This window comes from Scomber scombrus, chromosome 2, assembly GCF_963691925.1.
Source record: "Scomber scombrus chromosome 2, fScoSco1.1, whole genome shotgun sequence".
In the NCBI taxonomy this organism is placed as follows: domain Eukaryota; kingdom Metazoa; phylum Chordata; class Actinopteri; order Scombriformes; family Scombridae; genus Scomber; species Scomber scombrus.
The window spans coordinates 34,382,909-34,402,302 of record NC_084971.1 but is presented as its reverse complement, the minus strand read 5'-3'; the positions used below and the strand labels follow the sequence as shown (position 1 = coordinate 34,402,302).

General features: G+C 39.8%; 3 protein-coding genes across 3 annotated transcripts in view; all 3 read left to right on the top strand.

Moving 5' to 3' along the window:
• The first annotated feature begins 2,305 nt into the window (after positions 1-2,305).
• Positions 2,306-6,763, top strand: LOC133999571 (E3 ubiquitin-protein ligase TRIM39-like). Its single transcript, XM_062438802.1, has 2 exons — positions 2,306-2,426; positions 5,121-6,763. The coding sequence occupies exon 2, from the start codon at positions 5,123-5,125 to the stop codon at positions 6,761-6,763; it is 1,641 nt and encodes a 546-aa protein (XP_062294786.1). The 5' UTR covers positions 2,306-2,426; positions 5,121-5,122.
• LOC133999487 (E3 ubiquitin-protein ligase TRIM39-like) overlaps positions 2,337-19,394 on the top strand; it is an 87,402-nt gene continuing 70,344 nt past the window's right edge. Inside the window, exons 1-2 of the mRNA XM_062438685.1 lie at positions 2,337-2,426; positions 3,863-4,115. Coding sequence (XP_062294669.1) covers positions 4,037-4,115 — 79 coding nt within the window. The 5' untranslated portion in view covers positions 2,337-2,426; positions 3,863-4,036. The remainder of the gene's footprint in view (positions 2,427-3,862; positions 4,116-19,394) is intronic.
• Positions 8,810-16,388, top strand: LOC134000094 (ras-related protein ORAB-1-like). The gene is given in 7 exon segments (XM_062439407.1): positions 8,810-8,991; positions 11,823-11,895; positions 12,039-12,134; positions 12,242-12,337; positions 12,715-12,846; positions 15,439-15,579; positions 15,581-16,388. Coding segments are annotated over 7 exon segments (609 nt in total). The 5' UTR covers positions 8,810-8,977; the 3' UTR covers positions 15,638-16,388.

The following is a 19,394-nucleotide window of genomic DNA, read 5'->3' as shown; positions in this document are numbered from 1 at the left end:
GGGACCAGCTAGTGAATAAAGTGGAACATTTAGCTGCTAAAAAGAGACTTTATTTAACTAGTTTGTTAAAATGTGCATGTTTGTGTAATTAGCATAATTAACTCATTATCAGGTAAAATAAAGATGGAATCGTATGCTTTCTCTTTGCAGTTACGAGATCTCAACCAGATATTTACCAGATATAGGTTTCTTTTATATATATTTTATGAATACACATTTTTCACACCATTGTTTTATTTCACACACACAAACACACACACACACACACACACACACACACGGCTCATCCAATTCATTAGAAAAACTTAGGGTCCTATAGAAATACGATCCTGAAACTGCATCCTCCGATATTGCAAGCCAATCAAATCCATGCATTCGGACACTCGGAGAGACTCGACTGGCAATGAGATACACACAGAGCAAATAGTTAATGTGTTGAGATGTTTTGTTATAAAGTTATTAGATGTGAAATAAAGTTCATGGATAAAGTTTGAAAGTAAAAAGGATTTATTTTTCTAACATTAAGCACTTTATTCAAGAAGCACAATCATCTTTATTTGATATAAGAAAAGAAAATGTATTTATCTTGTTCTTTTTTATTTATTTAATTATTTTATTGAATCCCACAAGTTCAGTGTAAATACTAATAAATTAATTCTACTGTATTTACCAGGGCTAAACTCAGCACCATGGGTGATCGAGCCTTTTGTTTGGCTGCCCCTCGTCTGTGGAACGCACTTCCTGAACAGCCGAACAGCAATACAATTGTTTTTTCATATCTCTGTTTTGCTTTGTTGTCCATGTGTATTGTTCCGAAGATTGTTGAGTGTCAGCACAAACAATCATTAGTTGCAGCACTACAGTTGATTCATAGAATATATGTATAAATGTTTTTTCTTATTTTATCTGTTTAGTTACTCTCCACTTTGGCCTGTTTGTTTGAAAACTGGTAAAACGAATTATAATTTAAAGAAATATGTATTATGTGATTATAAAATAAGGAAAAGCTTCTCTGTGAGCCGCTGACTGTTAATGACACAGAACGACCACTAGATGGAGCACAACACAAAGGAACAATGAGCCCAAAGTTACTTTACTGCTGCCAAACACCAAACACTGCTGATATATGAGAGTGAACACACTGTCTGTCATGTACAGGATAAACACTCATGTTCACCAAGGAGACATTATTACTAAGAGACACCATTTCCTTCGTCTTTACCAGTTACCAGAAAAAATATCTTGTTACAAGAATTTTCTGGAGCCACGTCTCATTATCTTAATTTCAAGCTGATTTCTTGAAAATCCCTGAAACAAATAACCTGAACAGGCAAAAAGTAAAATTAATTCATATTGTGTGGTCCTCTGTTTAGAAATATAAGTCTTGAGAGTAAAATATCAGACCAACCTGACAGGTAGTTTAGTTGGATATTTTTTGGATTGTTGGATTTTACAACAGCGTTCACAAAATCAACATATTTTCATGTTAATTGAACTCAAGTCCATGAAAAGATTCTCTAGTCAGTCTGAGTGTGAAAACATTAAAAAACACCTGCAACTTCCATTTGATTACATATAGCTATAACAGGCTCTCACTTCCCCTCAATGACCTGTTTGGTGATGACATCACTCTCACAAACGTCCCTGCTCTGCTTAAATTTCCCCCAAAGTTGGTCTTCTCACCTATTCTCCCACCTGTTCGCGGAGTGAATAGAGTCTGAAAGCGCTCCACACTTGCCAACTTCACATCGTCCTCAGATTTATTTTCCACTTTATCAGCCACTCCACTCCTGTGTGTCACTTCTCCAGCCTGACAATCGGTACAACAAGGTGAACAATCACTCAGCGCTCCAGCTCTTAGCCAGCTCATTAACAATCTGAGAGACTGAGAGACCTGAGATTTTAGTGGTGGGAAACTCTGTTATCTGATTCTTCATTTGGTTCAAAGAACAGAGAAAATAAGTTATTATTTACTTAAAGGCCTCAGCAGTAACATGAGCACAGTTCATTGCTTGGCTGTACAAGACTTTGATTTTAAATCTAAATCAGGGGGTTTTTGGGTTTTTAATCACTTTGTGAGAAACCTCAAACCTTCAACCCTCATAGCATAATTAAGCTAAGCAACACATTTTCACATGTCTAACTCCTCCTGCCTGTTAGATACAGAACAACCTTTGCTCCATGATATTTCACAATAAACTGTAAATCAGAGGGAGGGAAAAAATCTCAAAAGCAGAGCTGTAGTAAGAGGAGGAGCCACACTGGAAAGGGAGAGAGCTGCAACGTCACTCTCCAGAAATGAAACTTAACATTAATCAGAGGACAGCAGAGCTGCAGTCGAGTCTCTCCACTTCTGTCCAAATATAAATGAAACTGAGTTCATCAAGTCTTTCTCAACAACACAGCAGAGTCTCTGCCAAACACTGGTGAGTACAACTGATCATATTTAATGTTTCAACAACCAGCTTTAACACAGGAGACAGGAAGTTCATCTCTTTTCATTTCATACTATCACTTTGTCTCTGTGTCAGTTCTCAAGACTTTTGTAAATTGTAACTGAATCTCTGTAGTTTGAAGTTTATTATCACACTAACTTTCCTGATCTTATTGTTATTTACTGATCACTTCCTTCAGCCACACTGCATTTCAGTTCCTGTAGCTGTTTCACATTAAAAGCTTTCTACCAGGAAGCAGCAACTTTTATTGTGAAGCAGCTACAGGAAATAAAATGTTTTTGTCAAGTTAGCAGAGCTTTGTTAACAGTGAGATTCTTCAATAACAATTTAATAACAACTGATGTACACAACAAGATATGGACATATTCTGTTATTTTATCAGTTTTAAATATTTCAAAGAGGAACAGTACAATCAGAAACAGCCACAATGAGCTGCAGATGAAAAGGTTTGCGCCAAATAACACACAGAAAATATGTCACAGAAATTGATAAAACCTTTAAATTTACCATGCAGTCCTGTGGATAAACACTACCAGCACTGTTTAAATGGCAGCAGTTTGATCACAGTTTGGCATAAGTGTCCCCACCCTTGACCTTAGTGCAGCATTCAACACCATCAATCACGCTTTGCTAATAAATAGAATATCATTTTATGTCTCTTTTGATGGATTTATTTCATCAACTGCACAGACAACATGTGGCATACCTCAAAGATCAATTCTTAGACCAATTCTGTTTTCTCTGTTTATGCTACCATTAGGTAATATCAATCATCACCATAACATCTCATTTCACTGTTATGCAGACGACACACAGTTATATCTCTCCATTAAACCCTCTGAACACTGTAAAGATGCTTAGCCGATGTTTGAGACTGGATGTCACAAAAGGTTCTGTAGTTAAACTCTGATGAAACAGAGGTGCTTTTCATCGGCACTGAGCACCTCCAAAATGAAGTCCAGCCACTACTCAATCCCCTTAACCCAAATATTAATGGCACTCGTATCAACCTGCGTGTTATCTTCAACAGTGAGTTTAAGTTTCGAACAAAACACAAAGAAATTGGTACAATCATCTTTCTACCAACTCAGGAATATTTCCAAGATCAGACCAATGTTATCTTGTAGCAATCCAGAGAAAATGATTCATGCTTTTATTTCTTCATGCCTGGACTATTGTAACACCTTGTTTAGCTGCCTCAGTGCCTGAGCTGTAGATCAGCTTCAGACTGTGCAGAACTCTGCAGCCAGACTTCTGATGAAGACCTTTTCTCACATCACCACAATCAAACTGTTTATTATTTCTTTTAGAATCCATTTTATAAACTTACTCTTGATCTACAAAGTTTTACATGCTCATATGCCAGAGTATGTTGGTGAACTGATAACCCCTTTCTTTCTAAATAGGCCTCTTAGATCTGATGGGTTTGGCCTGCTAGCTGTTCCAGCAGAGCCGGTCCAGCCTATACGCAGACTACGCAGGCTGCGTAGGGCCCTGCACGTCCGAAAAGGCCCCGCCCACCGCCAAGTCTGCACCTGAGTTACAAAGTGTGCTCATATTTACTGATAACAGTAGGCAAGATGAAGCGCAGCTTTCCCTCAGGCCACGAAAAAAGGAAAAGAAAACAACACAAGAGTGAATTGCGGGAACAACAAGCAGGTATTTGTGTTTTCAATCCCTGTCCAAGTAGGCTGAGTTGCCACTTATTCATCCATAGATACACATATGCCCACTTTTTATGTCCCATTGATGTTGGAAACTGAACAATTTCTTCACATTTGCTGTAATAGTATAAAAAAATAAAAAGAGAGAATTGAAAAATGATTGGTGAAGAGAGGGAAAATGTAAATAGTTTGTATTGCATTGTAACAAAGTAGAGATTCCTGTTGTTGTTGGGTTTGATTTTTTTTAAAGAATTTATACAAGAAATTCAGCTTCTGTTTTCTATGACTTATTACATTATAACAGTGTTATACTGCACAATAAGACATCTTGGGTTATTCCTACTTGTTGTAGCCACAATTGTACTGTTCGCTAGAGGTGCAGGACACACATGTGCAGTGAAGTAAAACTCAGGCTGCGTCAAGCAACATATGTTCTCTGGAGAATACGCTTATTTGATATGAAGTGCAGAAAAATAAGTTGCACATCATTTTAAAACAAGACAATGATCTATTCTCAGTCAACGATAACTTAAGTTAGTTACAATTTTAGACTAAAGGAGGATATTGCAAACATGGATTGCAGCAATGGCTATTGGTTAAATGTAGATTTTTAAATGTTAAAGCGGGAACACTGGTGTATCAGGTGTGATTGTGTGGCAAATGAAATAAATGTTTTACATGGCAGCTGGCTCATGGGTCAGGGCCCCTTAGCAGAATTTTGCTTAGGGCCCCAGGGAGGACAGGACCGGCACTGTGTGCCAGAGTCCTGATTAAGCTCAAAGTTTGACCCAGATTTTGCTTTACTGGCACTTCAGCTTTATCTAACTGTCTTCCAGTTAGAATTCGATGTGCTGACACTGTTTCTGCTTTTAAATCCTGCCTCACACACAATTTTATGAACATCCCTTTTGCCTTTTTTTGGTGTGCTTTCTTTTTACCTAAAACAGCTCTATTGTATTGAATTTAAATGTGTTTCTTTCCTTTCACTCTACATGTGTAGATATGTCTGCTGCCAGCTGTCTGCTATCTGAAGATCAGTTTCTGTGCTCCATTTGTCTGGATGTGTTCACTGATCCAATCACCACACCATGTGGACACAACTTCTGCAAAAACTGCATCAATGAACACTGGAACAGTAATGACCAGTACCTGTGTCCACTGTGTAACAAGGTTTTCAACACAAGACCTGAACTTCACATCAACACAATGATCTCTGAGATGGTTTCTCAGTTCAGACAGGAAGCTCAACAGAAAGCCAGCAGCAGCAGCTCAGAGCAACAAGCTGCCAAACCAGGAGAAGTTCCCTGTGACGTCTGTACTGGAACCAAACTGAAGGCCCTGAAGTCCTGTCTGGTGTGTCTGACCTCCTACTGTGAGACTCACCTGGAGCCTCATCTGACAGCTCTAGGTATGAGAAGACATCAGCTGATGGACCCTGTGGAGAACCTGGAAGACAGGATGTGCATGAAGCACGATAAACCTGTGGAGTTGTTCTGTAAGACCGACCAGACATGTGTCTGCATGCTCTGCTCTGTTTTAGACCACAAGACACATGAGTGTTTTCCTCTGAAAGAAGAATATGAAGGAAAGAAGGCAGAGCTGGGGAAGACAGAGGCTGAAATTCAGGAGATAATCCAGAAGAGACGACTGAAGATTCAAGAGATCAAACACTCAGTTGACCTCAGTAAGGAAGCTGCAGACAGAGAGAAAGCAGAAGGTGTTCAGGTCTTCACCGCTCTGAAGGAGTCTGTTGAGAGAGGTAAAAATAAAATCATCAACTCAATCAACAAGAAGCAGAAAAAAACAGAGAAACAGGCTGAAGACTTCATCAAAGAGCTGGAACAGGAAATCTCTGAGCTGAAGAAGAGAAGCTCTGAGGTGGAGAAGCTCTCACACTCTGAAGACCACCTCCACTTCCTCCAAAACTTCCCATCCCTGAAAGCTGCTCCACCCACCAAAGACTGGACAGAGGTCAGCGTCCGTCCACCATCATATGAGGGGACTGTGGTGAGAGCTGTGGCTCAGCTGCAGGAGACACTCAGTAAACAGATGAAGCTGTTTGAGGCTGAGCTGAAGAGGGTCCAGCATTATGCAGTGGATGTGACTCTTGATCCTGATACAGCACATCCTGAACTGATCCTGTCTGATGATGTGAAACAAGTAAATTGTGGTGATGAGAAAAAGAATCTTCCAGACAATCCAAAGAGATTTTCTAGATGTGTCAGTGTGTTAGGAAAGCAGAGTGTCTCTTCAGGCAGATTTTACTTTGAGGTTCAGGTTAAAGAGAAGACTGAATGGACTTTAGGAGTGGCCAGAGAGTCGATCAACAGGAAGGGAGAAATAACACTGAGTCCTCAGAATGGTTACTGGACTATAAGGTTGAGAAATGGAAACGAGTACAGAGCTCTTGCTGGGCCTTCAGTCCGTCTCTCTCTGAAGTCCCAGCCTCAGAAGGTGGGGGTGTTTGTGGATTATGAGGAGGGTCTGGTCTCCTTTTATGACGTAGATACTGCAGCTCTTATCTACTCCTTTACTGACTGCTCCTTCACTGAGAAACTCTACCCATACCTCAGTCCTAGTGTTAATGATGATGGTGAAAATGTTTCCCCTCTGATCATCTGTCCTGTCAATCAAACTGACTAATCACCTGTTTTACTTTATAAAAATGATTCTGGATTGATTTTTGTGATCTGTGTGTCATTAATGTTTTACTTTATATTTTTAATAAAAAGAAATACAGGAACATTTTAGATGTCCGTCATTTGTTTTATGTGCACTCCTTCTCCTGTCTTCTCCTCCTCTCCTCCTCTTCCTTCTCCTCTCCTCCTCTTTCTCCTCCTTCTCCTCCTCTCCTCCTTCTCCTCTCCTCCTCCTTCTCCTCCTCTCCTCCTTCTCCTCTCCTCCTCTTTCTCCTCCTCTCCTCTCCTCCTCTCTTCCTCTTCCTCTCCTCCTCTACCTTTGACAGGGTATCCCCCTGAATTGTTTTCAATGAATTCAATGCTGTTCTTGGTGGGGAAAACATTTTGGTCCCCACGCTGTGAGTGTGCTGTCCGACTGCGGTTCCCACCACGTAACAACGACAAACACACACACACACACACGGGTCATCCAATTCGTTAGGAAAACTTTGGGACCAGGCGGGGAGTTCCAGTCCTGATGATGCCAACGCGGAAGTAACTTAAAACTGCATTCTATCAAAAGGCCACCAGGGGGCGACCGTTTTGGTGTCAAAAGGACTTCCGTCTCTATACAAGTCAATGGAGAATTCACCAACTTCTCACTTGATTTCTAACCTCAGTAAACGTTTTCAAAATGTGTTTATGGTCTCAATCGCTAGTTTAAAGCCTTCTTCAATGCAGTATGATGTTCATTTGGGACATTTTGGCCTCCCTGATTTTATATGTGACGATAAAGCAGGGTATGCATTAGGGCGTGGCTACGTGGTGATTGACAGGTTGATTGGTTCACAGGTTCAGGAGGGCGCCTCATGCTCCTCCTGATGCCCATATAAGTAGAATCCATGTTTTTATTTTTCCTGTTATGCACCTGAAATGTACAAGATGGCGCTGCTCAGATCCGATACTATTGGCCTCCGAGCAGCAGTCCACAAACCAATGGGTGACGTCACGGATGTTACGTCCATTTCTTATATACAGTCTATGTTTGGGTCCTAGAAAAGCGTTCCTGAAACTGCAGCCTCTGATATTGGAAGGATCCCCTTCTTCAGTTATTATTATTATTACCCTCTAGACACAGATGCTGATGTAACTACTATACTACTTCAAGGTACTGGAAATGCTCCGGACCTTCACTTGAGGACATTTTCACAAACTGGACCTCAGTGTAATTTTAATGTCTTGCTCTACTCCAGGGAGGTTAAACATGAGGCCCGTGGGCCAGAACCAGCGCGTTGAGGGATCCAATCCGGCCCACTTTCCTTCCTTCTTTTCATCCACCCTTTCTTTCGTTCTTTCTTTCTTTTTTTCTTTCTTTCTTTCTTTCTTTCTTTCTTTCTTTCTTTCTTTCTTTCTTTCTTTCTTTCTTTCTTTCTTTCTTTCTTTCTTTTTTCATCTTTCCTTCTTGTCTTCTCATCCTTCCTTCCGTCTGTCTTTCCTTCCTTCCTTCCACCTTTCCATCCACCCTTTCTTTCGCTCTTTCTTCCTTCCTTCCTTCCTTCATCTGTCCTTTCTTTCTTTTCCTCCCTTCCTTCTTTCCTTCCATCTTTCCATCTGTCCTTTCTTTCGCTCTTTCTTCCTTTCCCTCTTTCCATCTGTCCTTTCTTTTTTTTCTTTCTTTCTTTCTTCCTTCCTTCTATCTTTCCTTCAGGTTTTCCTTCCTTTCATCTTTCTATCTGTCCTTTCTTTTTTCTTTCTTCCTTTCTTCCTTTCATCTGTCCTTTCTTTCTTTTTTTCTTCCTTCCTTCCATCTGTCATTTCTTTCTTTTTTCTTTTTTTCCTTTCTTTCATCTTTCCTCCATGTCTTCCTTCCTCCCCTCTTTTTACTGATCCTCATAAGACCAAACTGGGCTGTTTTGTGGCCCTTGAATGAAGATGAGTTTGACCCTCCCTTTCTCTACTCCGTAACCACTCTGTGCTTTTAGAAGACTACACTACCCATAATCCCTTGCCTCTGGTATTTCCGGGTAGGTAGCGCTCTGACGGCCATATTTGATTCGATTATGCTGTTCTGGCTGCGACAACCAGTTTAGCCAGTTTCTCCTAACAAACACACCAAAAAACACAAAAAAACAAGAAAAAAACAAGAAGAAACCGGTGTCTTTTCTTCACTACGAAGCTTAACCTGCGACCAAACCCAGCTGCATCCACTGTACCCAGCGTTTATTACCCGTAGTCAACGATGAATCCCGAATAGTAAGTGTTTTCTTCTCTCAGCGGTGATGAGCTGTCAGCTTTAGCCGCAGCTAAGCTAAGCTAGGCTAGGCTAGGCTAACATCCCATTCAGAATGAACTGCTTTGTCTCCGTATGCTAAGCTAAGATAGCTATACTCGTATACGCACTCCCGACTGACAACGTTGTTATTTATCTTGTTGCTCGTGTTTGGTGGCATATTCTGTTTAATATAACACCTATTTAACCGGTTAATTATCTACATTTTCTCTGCGTTGTGTTACATTTGACTTATATTGACTTTAATGGGAGTAGCGTTAGCAGCTAGGAGGCTAACACTCTTTAAAGGGGGATTTTTTTTGTTGTTGTTTTTGAGCTTAATTAGATAAACTAGTGTGAGTTTCTTCTCTTTGAGGACACATTCTGCTCAGTTAACATGCTTATAACGTGTTAATGGATGGGTTTTTTGCATTTTAAACAGGATTTTAGGTGTATTTTATCCAAACAGGAAGTTACTACATTTTTTCTCGTGATGTGGAGTTTAGTTTAGTGACGTCATCCTCCAGAGTTATTTTATAATTATGGATCAATTTCAGGGATTATTGGCTATAACATGTGAGTTACTAGTGAAGAATGTTTATTATAGTTTAATACAACCCAAGGTGACGTCCTCAAACTGCTTTTTTACTCCAATTAAAACAGTTTAAACCCCAAAACAAATGTTAAACCAACACAAATGTCCGCAACAGATTTCCAGTTTACTGTCACAGAGGACTAGAAAATAAACCAGAAGTTTTCCACATTTAAGAAGCTGGAATCAGAGTATTTAGACCCCAAAAATGATCAATAATCAATTACTAAAATTATAGTTAAACAGAGCCCAAGGTGACGTCCTCAAACTGCTTTTTTTACTCCAAATAAAACAGTTTAAAACCCAGAAAATGTATTTAGTTTATTGTTTATTGTTACTTTTCACTAAAGCTGCAACTAACTAATTATTTTCAGTGTGTAATGATTATTTTCTTGATTAATTAATTAGTTGTTTGATCTATAAAATGTCAGAAGACGGTTAATAACGTCCTCGCATGTCTTGTGTTGTCCATAAGATAAACATATCCAGTTTCCTGTCACAGAGGACAAAAATAAACCAGAAATTATCCACATTTAAGAAGCTGGAAAATCACTTTAAACGGTCAATAATCAATTACCGAAATTACACTTTAACAGAGCTCAAAGTAAACAAACTAAAACCCTGAAAATACTCAGTTTAAAGCTTCAACTAACCTCTACTTTTATTGATGTTAAATCCATTTATTATTGTTCTTTTGATTAGTGAATTAATAGTTTAGAATATAAAATAGTTAATTGTATAATTATGCTGCAACTTGTGATTATTTTACAGGTTAGGTTTGAGTCAAAATATCAAAATATGGTCAAACGTTGTCCCTAAAAGTCCAAGAGAAGTGGTAGTTGTCGATTTTCACCTCAATAAACTGATTTTTTTAGTGTATAAAATGACAGAACATGGTGAAAAATGTCTGTCTACCAGTTGTCATCTTCAAACTTTAATGTTTTACCAACCAAACGTCCAAAATTAAATGTTTTAATTAAGAAAAACAACAAAAAATACAGAACAGCTGCAAATATTCACATCTGGAGTCAATTTTAATTAAAATAATCAACTAATGTATCTGCACTACTTCACTATTCAGCCTGTTAAACTGTACAGCTGTTTTATAAAAAGCTTAAAGACGACCAACTATTTTATAATTATTGATTAATTTGACAGATTTGCATGAATTTAGTCATCACAGGAGTTTTGTGCACACAGAATAAGATGGTATAGAAAATGTGATTCTCTCTTTTTTGTGACTATTTAAAAACTAAACAGTAAATTTAATAAAAAACCCTAATAATATAAAATAATAAGTGATATAATAAAGCAGGACTGTGTTATAAAATGAGAAATTTACATTTTACAGCAGAGCAGGAAACAGATAAGAGTCATAAATAGTAAAAGATAAGAGTCAATGGACTTCAATCTATATTATTATAATTATATAATAATTATATAATACATGAATAGATATGGATTGTGGAGGATTATTATAAAAGTGTTATATTGATTATTAATATCAGTTATCACCTTTTTCAGTATTTTACATTACTGAGAACAATAAGCACATTTTTATTATCTATTAATATCATTTTTTAACATAAACAAATTATTTTAAACAACAACAAAATGTCTCAAAAGGTACAGTTTTTATGTTATGTAAATACAAACAACTTTATATTATATTATATTATATTATATTATGTTATATTATTTTATGTTATATTATATTATGTTATATTATTTTATGTTATATTATATTATGTTATATTATATTATATTATTTTATATTATGTTATATTATATTATGTTATATTATATTATGTTATTTTATATTATATTATGTTATATTATATTATGTTATATTATATTATGTTATATTATATTATTTTATATTATGTTATATTATATTATTTTATATTATGTTATATTATGTCATATTATATTATTTTATGTTATATTATATTATATTATGTTATATTATATTATGTTATATTATGTTATATTATATTACATTATATTATGTTATATTATATTATGTTATATTATATTATATTATGTTATGTTATATTATATTATATTATATTATATTATATTATATTATACTATTATCTGCAGCCCCATGACGTATTGATCTTATCAGTCTGTTTCTGATGTGATTTCGTCACTTTTAAGTGTTTGAGAATAAAACAATGTGTTTTAATGTTTAATGTTTTTATTCCTCTTCTTTCTTCTCAGTGATTATTTATTCAAGCTGCTCCTGATCGGTGACTCTGGTGTCGGAAAGTCTTGTCTCCTCCTCCGGTTTGCAGTGAGTGTGTCTTTACGTAACGAGCTGTAATATCTCCACCTGTCCTGCACTGTGAGTGACGGGTGATAACCTGTGTGTGTGTGTGTGTGTGTGTGTGTGTGTGTGTGTGTGTGTGTGTGTGTGTGTGTGTGTGTCCGTCCCAGGATGACACGTACACAGAGAGCTATATCAGTACCATCGGAGTGGACTTCAAGATCAGGACCATCGAGCTGGACGGAAAGACCATAAAACTTCAGATTGTAAGCGGAGCGTTAACGAGGCCGTAAACAGATAAGCACAGATTCACTTTGGCTCGTGTGTGACAGACTTTACTTTACTTTTCTTTTCTTTTCTTTTCTTCTCTCAGTGGGACACAGCCGGTCAGGAACGGTTCCGCACCATCACGTCCAGTTACTACAGAGGAGCTCACGGCATCATAGTGGTTTACGATGTGACAGATCAGGTCAGTTAACGGCAGAATATTTAGGGTCGGGTACCTTTCACATTTTAACCGGTACCGGTATCGATACCCGGGGTTCGATATCGGCGCTCAACGGTACTTCATTAAGTACATTCATAAACAGCACAATGTGTAGTGAAATGTTTAGTGGTTCCTGTCCAGCAAAGATAAATATACACACAAAATTAAACATTTATTTATAAAAAAATTGTAGTTTTTAGGATACGTTCTGCTCAATATTAACAAAATGCGTTAAAATTTAAATGTAGAAATTCTCCAAAAATGTTTCCTTCTCATTTGATGTTTTTTATATGAAGTCATTATAGGTATAAGTCCACTTAAATACACTGTAGGTGATAAAATATGTCTGTTGTCTTCAGGAGTCCTTCAACAACGTCAAACAGTGGCTACAGGAGATCGACCGCTACGCCAGCGAGAACGTCAACAAGCTGTTAGTAGGAAACAAGTGTGACCTCACGACGAAGAAGGTCGTCGACTACACCACAGCGAAGGTAAGCGGGCCAGAGTTAGTCCTCATTCTGGGGTTTAAACCAGGCGGGGAGCTCCGGTCCTCTGAAATGAGGCCAACACGGAAGTAACTTAAAACTGCATTCTATCAAAAGGCCACCAGGGGGCGACCGTTTTGGTGTCAAAAGGACTTCCGTCTCTATACAAGTCAATGGAGAATTCACCAACTTCTCACTTGATTTCTAACCTCAGTAAACGTTTTCAAAATGTGTTTATGGTCTCAATCGCTAGTTTAAAGCCTTCTGTTGTCCTCGAGTCAAGGAAGGAAGGGAGGAAAGGAAGGAAGGAAGGGAGGGAGGGAGGAAGGAAGGAAGGAAAAAGGAAGGGAAGGAAGGAGGGAGGGAGGAAGGAAGGAAAGGAAGGAAGGAAAGGAGGGAGGAAGGAAGGATGGAGAAAATAAGGAAGGAGGAAGTAAGGAAAGAAGGACAGAGGAAAGAAGGAAGGGAGGAAGGTAGGGGCTAGGAAAGAGAGAGAAGGAGGGGGGGAGGGAGGAAGGACGGAAGGGAGGAAGGAAGGGAGGAAAGGAAGGAAGGAAGTCAGAAAGAAGGAAGGAAAGGAGGGAGGGAGGAAGGAAGAAGGAAGGAAAGGAGGGAGGAAGGAAGGAAGGAAGGAAGGATGGAGAAAATAAGGAAGGAAGGACAGAGGAAAGAAGGAAGGGAGGAAGGTAGGGGGCAGGAAAGAAAGAGAGGAGGGAGGGAGGGAGGGAGGGAGGAAGGACAGACGGAAGGAAGGAAGGGAGGAAGGAAGGAAGGAAGGAACAGTCAAAACAGACGGGGTCAATTTGACCCGGGAAGACGACAGGAGGGTCCCTGATTTTATATGTGACGATAAAGCAGGGTATGCATTAGGGCGTGGCTACGTCGTGATTGACAGGTTGATTGGTTCACAGGTTCAGGAGGGCGCCTCATGCTCCTCCTGATGCCCATATAAGTAGAATCCATGTTTTTATTTTTCCCAGCATGCACCTGAAATTTTCAAGATGGCGCTGCTCAGATCCGATACTATTGGCCTCCGAGCAGCAGTCCACAAACCAATGGGTGACGTCACGGATGTTACGTACATTTCTTATATACAGTCTATGGTTTAAACAGACAGTTTAATATGTTTGTTTCCGGCCTCAGACTGACGAGCTCAGTTCTAGATGTGTCGGTTTACAGTCGAGCAGCTGTCAGGTTTATTAATACGAGCTGGTTTGAGGTTCGTCCACCGCTAACACCTGCTGCAGCTTTTTGTGGCTCAACATGAGGTTCAATCGACCTACTGACATAGATTCAAACCCACAAAGCAGAGAGATGTGACAAATATAAACAGGCTGCTCTAAAAACAACAACAGTTTATTTACATCTAAGTTTCGCTGTCAAACTTTGACGTCTGATGAAGAAAGAAAGGGAGGAAGGACAGATGGAAAGAAGGAAGAAAGGGAGGAAGGACAGATGGAAGGAAGGAAGGACGGACAGATGGAAGGAAGGAAGAAAGGGAGGAAGGACAGATGGAAGAAAGGGAGGAAGGACAGATGGAAGGAAGGACAGATGGAAGTAAGGAAGGAAGGCAGGAAGGACAGATGGAAAGAAGGAAGAAAGGGAAGAAGGAAGGACAGATGGAAGGAAGGAAGAAAGGCAGGAAGGACAGATGGAAGGAAGGAAGGACAGATGGGAGGAAGGAAGGAAAAGATGGAAGGGAAGGAAGGAAGGATGGACAGATGGAAGGAGGGAGGAAGGAAGGAAGAAGGCGAGGAAGGACATGGAAGGAAGGGAAGGACAGATGGAAGGAAGGACAGATGGAAGTAAGGAAGGAAGGAAGGCAGGAAGGACAGATGCTAAAGAAGGAAGAAAGGAAGAAAGAAGGACAGATGGAAGGAAGGAAGAAAGGGAGAAGGACAGATGGAAGGAAGGAAGAAAGGGAGGAAGGACAGATGGAAGGAAGGAAGGACAGATGGGAGGAAGGAAGGAAAGATGGAAGGGAAGGAAGGAAGGATGGACAGATGGAAGGGAGGGAGGGAGGAAGGAAGGAAGGAAGAAGGCGAGGAAGGACAGATGGAAGGAAGGGAGGAAGGAAAAAGATGGAAGGGAAGGAAGGAAGGATGGACAGATGGAAGGAAGGGAAGGACAGACGGAAGGAAGGGAAGGACAGATGGAAGGAAGGAAGGGAGGAAGGACAGATGGAAGGGAAGGAAGGACAGATGGAAGGGAAGGAAGGAAGGGAGGACAGATGGAAGGAAGGCGAAGGAAGGACAGATGGAAGGGAAGGAAGGAAGGGAGGACAGATGGAAGGAAGGGAGGAAGGAAAGATGAAAGGGAAGGAAGGAAGGGAGGACAGATGGAAGGAAGGAAGGGAAGAAGGACAGATGGAGGGGAGGAAGGACAGATGGAAGGAAGGGAGGAAGGACGGATGGAAGGAAGGAGGGGAGGAAGGACGGATGGAAGGAAGGAAGGAAAGTGGGCCGGATTGAACCCTTTGGCGGGCCGGTTTTTTCCCCGGGCCTCATGTTTGACCCCCCTGTTTTAAGACATGTTTCTAACTCTCTCTTTCTCCTCCCTCCCTCTCTCCATCTCTCCCTCCCTCCCTCTCTTCTCCAGGAGTTCGCAGATAACTTGGGCATCCCGTTCCTGGAGACGAGCGCTAAGAGCGCCACCAACGTGGAGCAAGCCTTCATGACCATGGCGGCCGAGATCAAGAAGCGGATGGGACCCGGCGCCACGGCCAACTCCTCGGAGAAGTTCCAACGTCAAGATCCAGAGCAAGCCAGTCAACACCTCGACCGGAGGCTGCTGCTGAGAGGACCCCCCCCCCCCCCAATCTGACCCCCATCTGACCCCCCCGAAAAACAACAACAACAACAACAACGACCTGAATATTCACCCTGAGCCCCACGACCGAGTCTCAATGTTACCATGCTCCACAGGGAGAGAAGAGAGAGAGAGAAAGAAAGAGAGAAAGAGAGAAAGAGAGAGAGAGGAGGGAGACTTTGACTGGACTGGTTTTTTTTTTTTTTTTAAAGATTCCCATTAAAACCAGTTTAAAGTTCATCAAGAGTCAGCAATAGGACGGTAAGCCCAAACCCCCCAAACCCACAGAACACATCGGGCTTTCTCTTCTTCTTCTTCTTCTTCTTCTTTTTTTATTATTATTATTATTATTATTATTATTATTTTGGGGTTTTTCTTCTTCTTGCATTTACGGGGAAAAACAACGACAACAACAACAACACACTCATACTGGAAGAAAAAAAACATGTACATTTTTAATAAAGTGTGAAATTAACCAATGAAAAAAAAAGAAGAAAGAAAGAAAGACATTGTATACAGCTTTTTTCTTCTTCTTCTTCTTTTTTTAAAATTGTTTTTGTTGGTTTATTCGCCCCTCTTTTTGTTAAATGAGTCACTTTTCTAAAACACACACACACACACACACATATATATATATATATATAAATATAAAAGTAGTGTTTTATTCAGCTGTGGAAAACAACTGGCCCCTCTTCTTCTTCTTCTTCTTCTTCTTCTTCTTCTCTTCTTCTTCTTCTTCTTCTTCTTCTTCTTCTTCTCTTCTCTTTCTTCTTTTCTTCTTCTTCTTCTTCTTCTTCTTCTTCTTCTTCTTCTTCTTCTCACATTATATCGATTTAGTAAAAACCTTCAAATGGAGCACATGCTTAAAGAAACTAAAAGGAGAAAACAAACCAGCATCATGCATGTTTATAAAAAAAACTGATCACTTCTTCTTCTTCTTCTTCTTCTTCTTCTTCGTCGTCGTCGTCTAACCGCAGAAAAAAACGCTCCGATAACGTCACAGGGTCACAGAAACGAAGCTCCACCTCCTAAAAATAAAGCATAAAAACATGTCAGTGCCTTTGTGGCCGGAGTTTTTTTCCATGTTTTCATTTCTCCTCCTCCTCTTCCTCCTCTTCCTCCTCCTCTTCTTCCTCCTTTTCTTCCTCTTCTTCGTCCTCTTACCTCCTTTTCTTCCTCTTCTTCGTCCTCTTCCTCCCTTTTCTTCCTCTTCTTCGTCCTCTTCCTCCTCCTGTTCCTCCTCTTCTTCCTCCTCCTCTTCCTCCTCTTCCTCCTATCTTCCTCCTCTCCTCTGTCTTCCTCTTCCTCCTCCCACTCCTTCCTCTTCTTCTCCTCCTCCTCTTCTTCCTCCTCTTCCTCGTCCTCCTCTTCCACTTCATCCTCCTCCTCTTCTTCCTCTTCTTCTTCTTCCTCCTCTTCTTCCTCCTCTTCCTCCTCTTCTTCCTCTTCTTCCTCCTCCCACTTCTTCCTCCTCTTCCTCCTCCCACTCCTTCCTCCTCTTCTCTCTTCCTCCTCTTCTTCCTCCTCTTCTTCTTCTTCCTCTTCTTCCTCCTCTTCTTCTTCCTCCTCTTCTTCCTCCTCTTCCTCTTTTTCCTCTTCTTCCTCTTCTTCCTACTCTTCTTCTCCTCCTCTTCCTCCTCCTCTTCTTCCTCCTCTTCTTCCTCCTCCCACTTCTTTGTATGATAGCAGTTAACATTCCTGTGTGTGTCTCTGCGTGTGTGTGTGTGTGTGTGTGTGTGTGTGTCTCTGCGTGTGTGTGTGTGTGTGTGTGTGTGTGTGTGTGTGTGTGTGTGTGTGTGTGCTCTGCTGGTTATATTTCATGATACGATTAAATAAGCATGTGCTACATTGGGAGACGTGAGTGACGTCGGCCGTCTGTATTTTTTCTCTCTTGCTAACGTTTCTCCGACAAAACGACGACAGCACAACCACACACACGGAAAAAAAAAAAAAGATTAAATAAATAAATAAATAATAAAATCACCCCCCCCCCAAAGCTCTCCGAGAATAATCTATAAACTGTATATATTTATACATAAATGTAAAAGAAGTGATTTGCAAAAAAAAAAATGGATAAAAAGAATGAAAAGAATAGCGTAGAGAAAGAGAAGGAAGAAGCGAATGACATGATGATAAATATAATAATAGCTGGAATTAGTTAATCTCGGCACGTGATCTGTGGCTGCGGACTTGACATTTTTGTGGCACAATGTCTTACTTATTAAAACAATGAAGGAGATCTTTGATAACTTGTTGGTCTCTGCTGGTGTTTTTATTTTATTTTCTTTATCTCCAGCTTTGTTTCACTGTTTTTTTTCTTTTTTTCTTTTCTTTTCCTAATATTGGAGGAATAACTCTCTCCCTCTCTCTCTCCATCTCTCCCTCTGTCTCTCTCTCTCTCTCCCTCTGTCTCTCTCTCTCTGTCTGTCTCTCCCTCTCTCTCTCCCTCTTTTTCTCTTTCTCTCTCTCTCATCCATCTCCCTCCCTCTCTCTCTCTCCCTCTCTTTCTCTTTCTCTTTCTCTTTCTCTCTCTTCTCTCCTCTCTCTCTCTCTCTCTCTTCTTCTCCTCTCTCTCTCTCTCTCTCTCGCTCCATATCTCTCTCTCTCTCTCTCTGTCTCTCTCTCTCTCTCTGTCTGTCTCTCCCTCTCTCTCTCCTCTCTTTCTCTTCTCTCTCTCTCTCCACTCTCTCCTCTCTCTCTCTCTCTCTCTCTCCCTCTCTTTCTCTTTCTCTTTCTCTCTCTCTCTCCATCTCTCCCTCTCCCTCTCTCTCTCTCTCTCCCTCTCTTTCTCTCTTCTCTCTCTCTCTCCATCTCTCCCTCTCCATCTCTCTCTCCATCTCTCTCTCCCTCTCCATTTCTCCCTCTCTCTCTCTCCCTCTCCATCTCTCTCTCCCTCTCTCTCTCTACCTCTCTCTCCCTCTCTCTCTCCCTCTCTCTCTCTCCCTCCCTCTCCCTCTCCATCTCTCCCTCTCCCTCTCTCTCTCCTCTCCCTCTCTCTCTCTCTCTCTCTCTCTCTCTCTCTCTCTCTCTCTCTCTCTCTCTTCTTTTCCTTCTAAGCTGAGAAGGAATGATGATCTTTGTCCTACATTTCTCAGCCTGCTGTTGAGTCTTTGAACGCAACATGCTGAATGTTAATCCAGGTTTTTAAAAGGGGGAAAATATAGTTTAATCATCATTTACTGTTTATATTCTGATTTATAATTAGTCTCTACTCCATTTAACATCCATTAATACATGTTGGGTTCATCCAGAGTGTTTATCTGTAGAGAGAAAGTGCAAGTTTTAGTGTTGAAGTTTGAAAAATAGAAGAATTTATTAAAAAATATATATATATTAATTTTTTAATCCAATTTTTTTTCTTTTTACAAGTTTTAATTTTTTTTAATCCATTTTTTTTTCTTTTTACAGTTTTAATTTTTTTTTAATTCAATTTTTTTTTTTTTACAATTTTAATTTTTTTTAATCCATTTTTTTTTCGTTTTACCGTTTTCTTTTTTTTTTTAATCCAATTTTTTTTTACAGTTTTAAAACTTTAAAAAAAATGTATTTCAAATTTACATTTTTTTAATTCGGACTTCTGACCCCTTTATTACATTATTGGTAGACAGATTATTACATTATCAGGTTTTATTACATTTTATTAAGTCCCTCTCCCTTCATTACCCCCCCCCCCCCCGCAAAAAAAAACAATATCAGGGTCAGAAGTCTGAAACTGGAAAAAATGAAAAGATTTGTATGAAAATAAA